The following is a 6,000-nucleotide window of genomic DNA, read 5'->3' as shown; positions in this document are numbered from 1 at the left end:
CGCTCCATAATCTTCCCCAGCAAGCACACAGTTTGTTTTGCTTCAACTTACAAAATTTATGGAATGGTGAGCCAATGGTGTTTCAGCAAAATAGCTTACATAAGGTCCCCAAAATGATGAAAAAGGACTCTTTTGGAGCCCCAGTGGATATCTGTCAGAACAGAATTCCTCCTGCAAACAGGGAATGCATTTCATTCTAATTATGTGCTCTGCTTCGGTTGCTGGTTTACTGTGATGAGTAATGGATAAAGGTTTTTAACAGTTATATATCTAAATCTGGGGAGCGGCAGAAAATATTTTGTTAACTCCTAATACCAAACCAGAAATTATTATTTATAATAAAAGATGAAATCCTTCCCATAAACATTCCATTTGCATCCATACCTGAGAGAGGAAGTTGGAAAGACCCTCTCCTCTGGCAAAAAAACAATCACAACAAAATGAAGACTTAAAAACTAAGCACAAAAGATCAAGTTTAGAAAGTGAGTTTTACATTTCACCCTAGAAACTTGGCACTGCTTCATTTTTACATAGCATCATTTTTAATATGTGTTAAATTAAAAAAAAAAAAAAAGATAATAGATGTCCTGAAGTGAGCATAAAACTAGAATTCACTGACTGCTGTTAATCACTGTTGATGCTGTACATTGCAGGAAGACAGTTTAGTTGTACTCTTACAGTGCTGCTAAGAAATAACAAAACTTGAGTAGAATGATTAGAAGATTGTTACATTTTGGTATAATTTATTTATTCTGACATAGAAACAAAAGTTATAAGCAAGTTGTTTGTTTGGGGAGATGCTCGGGGAGACAGAATCTTCTGTATAGTTTTACGACCTGCCTAATGGTCTCTTTCCAAGTACTTAGTGTCTTCACTTGGCTGAGGCTAGAAATACTATTCTCTTCTCAGTATTGCCAAGGCAGGAAATCTTTAGTCTGTTCATATTTTTAATCCTGAACTACCGCTGGTCCCTGATCCATATAGGGGCTTCATACTCTAAATATGAGAAGTGTTCCTTTTCTCTGAGGAGTTCCCCCATCAGCAGAATGATTGGGGGTTTTGTATAAATGACCTCAGAATGGTTACCTTTTTTGTTTCCCTGAAAGGGCTGGCACACTTTTAGGTGTTCAGAGAACAACTAAGTATTTTGGGTTGTATCCCAAAGTTGCTGGATTAAGGTTGTTTTTTATTTTGGTGAATGTTGCCTACTGAAACTCTTCATGAAAGAACAGCAAAACTTAACCAAATACTTACAACATCATAATTGTTATGGAGTAGGTATTTGGCTAAAATAAGAAAGACATGCAGTGGTCAATGTACATGCTTAAAAAATACTATTATTAATATTATAGTTTTTATGTTTATCAGGCAAGTAAACATAGTAGCAGAAGATGACTTAAAGGTTTGCTTAGATCTTATTGTCTTTCCTGTCTTTTGGGTGATGAATTCCAGCCTGGCAAACCTAAAAAAATTCTTCCCCTATTACACACAATGTGATGTATGAAGCATAAAGAGATGAAGTGCTTTCATTATGAACCTAGATATGAGTATAGGAAAACAGCAGAAAGAAACTAAGGAGGGCTTGATTTACATAAGCTAGGTGTAAGAAAAGGAAAATTTATGGACACAAATTCTGCAAATGTTTCAAACTTAACTCTACCAATGTTTGTTATGTTTGTCTGTGATTTCCACCCACAAGACAGAGACAAAGCAGCTGTTCTAATTGTTATGAATAATTTACCTTTTTAGTTTCAAAAGTACTGATATTTGTAGTTTAGTTTAAAAAAGTCTATTTTAAAAGAAATAGTAAGCAGAATACTTTCATAGTTCTTATGATGAAACATTCCCCGTTCATAGCCTATATGACAGCTCTGGCAGCATTATAATCTTTCCAACTTTCTTATTCCAATTTAGCTATACTTGTGAGGATATATGTTGAGGGCATCTTAAGCATAAAGAAGAAAAAGATGTTAAGCTATAAAACAAATGTGACAAATAACATTTTTAACCTGTGTGGATTTGGAAAGTATTTATACTGTATATCAAAAGGTAATTCTTCTGTGGCTCTGTTCAAGAAATTTACCTATGACTTTTTTTCAGTGCCAGGATTGTTCTGTTCTGTTTCTCAGCTCTTATATTCTAGAAAGCTGCATGGTTGAGTAGTTGAATATTTAAGAAATGCAGAATATTGTTCATGTTGGCATATATAGACTCTCAAAGTGTTTGGCAATTAGATATATGTGCTAGTGCAGTGATACAGAAGAATCTCAGTCTCATCATTTTCCTTCTGGAGCAGAAGGGAAAGCTATGGAAATAGCATAGAAGCCCTTGGCAGCCAGCAGTAGACAGTTTCTCAGCCACCCTTTCTTTGCATTTAACTGCAGACATGCTGGTTAGCCTGTAAGGACACTTAAGTCATCCCTCTTTTTATGCTCACTCTTAATAGCTTAATGCTTGACTTCAAGAAATTAGGAGGTTTTTGGGAAGTAGGAGGCAAAGAAGTCTTAAAATAAGTACAGCAGGAACAAAGCGAAATGGAATTTGAAGGGAAGAAAGAAACTACCCTCCACTCCCTATCAGGCAACAAAGACACACACACAAAAAAAGGCGTTTATAAATAAATAAATAAATAAAGTTTTATAATGCAAGTATGTGACCAAAAATGAAGAGGTGTTTTCTGATTCCTTATATAGTCTTTAAGTGACTTTGCAAAAGAATAGAAGTCTCATTAACATCTAAATCGGTAAGGAAATGGGGCAAGTGCAGTCCCGCTGTCACATCACAGTATCATCCCCTTTCAGTTTTTAGTTTATTGCTTGTTATTCAGGATTTGTTTACTTTGAATTTTAAAATGAAATTAAAGAGTAAAAGAAAGAAATTAGGTATTACTTTTGGTCAGAATGATAAATGTAAAGTTTGAAACAGCCTCCCATACAGTGATACAAGCATAAGCAAAGGAGCAGAAAAATGCTTCAAAGGGTCTGTAACTCATGGAGTAAAGGAAGTAGTGTATTTGTTGATGCTTCTCCTGAGCCCACCAAAACTCTTCTGTATATATACCTCATAATTAGGGCTTTGTGTGCCTGTGGGGAGTGTACACAGCCAGGGAGCAACCTTTATGCACAGCATGCTACCCTAGCAACCTGATAGATTTCCAGCAGAAATGTGTGTGGGAGTTAATGCTTATCTTTGCAGAGTTAACCCATTTTTGGAGAGAGAAGTACGCCCAGCTGTTGTGGACTAGTCAGCATAGTATGGCTTTCGAAATCCATAGGAAAAGAACTTGGGCAGTGTATGTTCATATTCAGTATATGTACCTGAATTTTCCTTCCGTTATCCACCAAATCCCTGTGTGGATAGTAATGTGGCATCAGCCACATGAGATGATGCTCACTAACTGTGCTTTTGACCTGTCCTAGGTTTGCCATTTATTTCTCACCTAAGCGTGATATGAGCTTTCAGTGTGTATTTTTCACAGTTATACCAGATTAGCCTTTTAAAAAGTGAATTTCCTATTTGCCATTCTAGCGCTTCAGAAGAACTCTGAGGAACTGTTTAAGGGATAGTTGGCTTTAAAACATTTCATTATAAACTTTGGCTACCCAGGGTCAGATTTGCACAGCTGTCCAAGCTGCAGTGAAGGGTTGGCCAGCAGACAGAAATAGCCATCTGAAGCTGAGCTCTGCCAGTCCCAGCCAGAGCCCTAGGACTAATTTGAGTATGAGAAAAGGTAAATGAGCACAGAAGTGAAAGTGAAAGGGGTGAGGAAAGGAGAGGAATTCTTGTGTCTCACTGAGAACTGACTCCAACAGCAATAGCTGGTTGGGACTAGAATGTTCATACCGCCTATCCTTACACTTTCCTCTGGTCAGAGCTAGAAAAACATCACTACTACCCAGTGAATAGCATGTACGTGTCTTGTGGCTGTGTTAATCTCATTCAGTATTTTAAAGGCATAGAGTAGAATATCACTCGTGGGTGTGCAGAGGGTGGGAAATTGCTTAATGGTCAAGTGTGAAAGAGTAGAACTGTGGAGGAGACAATTTTCTGAAACTCTGACAGGCTGTAGGGACTATTTGCAGCTTGTATAATTTAATTTTGAACCACCAGAAGAAGAACTTATGTGCACAATTTCTGCTGTTTTCCATCCCCAAAGGAAAGCATCGCTGCATCACAGTCTACTCAATCATCTGATATCCTCATTAATCAGCAGAAAAAACGATATGTGTGATAGGAAGCCTATGTTTGCATACAGTCTCAATGACATAAATTTGTAAAAATTCTGATTTTAGCTGTCAATTTTATTGGTAGAATAATGAAAAAACTTTCACCAAGATACTTGAGTACAAAGCTTTGAGAGTCATATACAGCAGGGAGTTAAGATTCTAGCTTTACTGAACTTCAGTGAGTTTATCAGAAATAAAAGTTGAGAGCATCTCACTGAAAGTTTCATCTTTCCTTGTATTAGCATAAAACCTTAAAATTCTGTCAGTGCATTCCAGTTAGGAGCCTTGAATTCTTTCCTTGGATTTACTAATCTAATATAAGGGAAAATTGTTGAAGAAAGCTATTTGGCCTATGTCCTTTGTTATTTTCACTGAAAAAAATTGAAATTGGTTTATACATAAATTAGGTTTGTTTGGAGTTCCAAACACTTTCTCTCTCGTAATTGACTTTCTACTACTAGTTAAAATAGTAGAGCAGAATAATAATAACTGAATGGGTTGAGGGGAAGTAGACTACTTCGTGAGAAGTTTTCAGTGTCTTCCTAGTGTTCCTGGGATGCTCAACACTTCTCCCCAAGCAAGAATTATACAAGTCTCCACATAACTGATGTGTAAAGGACTGTTCATTCGGCCAGAACAAAAATGAAACAGAGGATGAGGAGTCCTTGTGACGTACTAGTCTGCTGCAATGCATCTCCATTATGCTTAGAGAAGTCTAAGGTATATTATCTCTGTTGTTTCACTGGGAAAGAGGTAGTTTTATATCACTTTAAGCAGAGAATGCTGTAAGCAACACAATATAATTTCAGTTGTTTTACTGTATATTAACCATCATTTTATTTTACCCAGTTGGAAGTGTGAGATTGGTTTGAACTATTACAATTAACTTTCTTTCCCTGTTACCTGGTTCCCTATCAGTCTTTCTACCTACTTTGAAATTTTATATTGCTACCCTTCAATACTACCATGTATTGGATCATCTTCCACACAAAATCAATAGTTTTACTGAAATCCCAGCTAGAACTGAAGGACCATTCACCTGGAATAGCAACAAGGAAGGCTTTACAAGGGTTTCTAAAGATGCCTGTCTGGATTTACTGGATTCTATGAACATTATTTGTAAAATTTATAAAATAAGACTATCACTTGGACTGCACGAGAAGTGTTGCTGGGTTTTTTTACTAATGGAAAACGATGGAACTAAAATACTCAATTTTTATTTTGCACCTTAAATACTTAAAATTAACATTCAAAGTGACATTTTTGTCTTGTAAGTTTGAAACTTCCATGAATACAGTCTAGATTAAATTTATACTAGGGAGGCCTTTCATGTGGTATTCATCAGTTGCTATTCTTGTTCAAAACATCTAACTGATAAGAACATAATCATTGCTATTTAGACTAGTTCTGGCCCCTTGAAAACAACACATTAAAATAAGAAACTATTCATCTCACACCTGGGTAAGTTCACCAGGCAATTAAACATGGAAGATACAATTAATCTTTTTTCTCTTTATCATGACATATATAACTGTGGAAGTTAATTTTCTTGTTTTCAAAATTAAGACAGATATCTTAATAATAAAAAGTGCATTCTGTATGTTTCTGAACTGGATACCTGTATATTTATTCATATTAGGCTTAAAGCCTCCTACTCCCACAGTAGTGAATATATGTTACAGTTTTTTTTCTCTTTTTATCATTAAGTCTCTTACAGGTCAATACTTGATGGAGTTTAATATCTACATCTTTCTCTAGTAACCTGCTTTAGATT

At 35.9% G+C, this 6,000-nt stretch overlaps 1 protein-coding gene across 1 annotated transcript in view; it reads left to right on the top strand.

Moving 5' to 3' along the window:
• PCDH7 (protocadherin 7) overlaps positions 1 to 6,000 on the top strand; it is a 294,798-nt gene that overhangs the window by 68,383 nt on the left and 220,415 nt on the right. The window contains exon 5 of the mRNA XM_009321401.1: positions 2,494 to 2,501. Coding sequence (XP_009319676.1) covers positions 2,494 to 2,501 — 8 coding nt within the window. The remainder of the gene's footprint in view (positions 1 to 2,493; positions 2,502 to 6,000) is intronic.

The sequence above is a fragment of the Pygoscelis adeliae genome, unplaced genomic scaffold (genome assembly GCF_000699105.1).
Source record: "Pygoscelis adeliae isolate BGI_AS28 unplaced genomic scaffold, ASM69910v1 Scaffold133, whole genome shotgun sequence".
In the NCBI taxonomy this organism is placed as follows: domain Eukaryota; kingdom Metazoa; phylum Chordata; class Aves; order Sphenisciformes; family Spheniscidae; genus Pygoscelis; species Pygoscelis adeliae.
The sequence above is the reverse complement of the archived record's forward strand: the minus strand, read 5'-3'. Positions and strand labels throughout refer to the sequence as shown.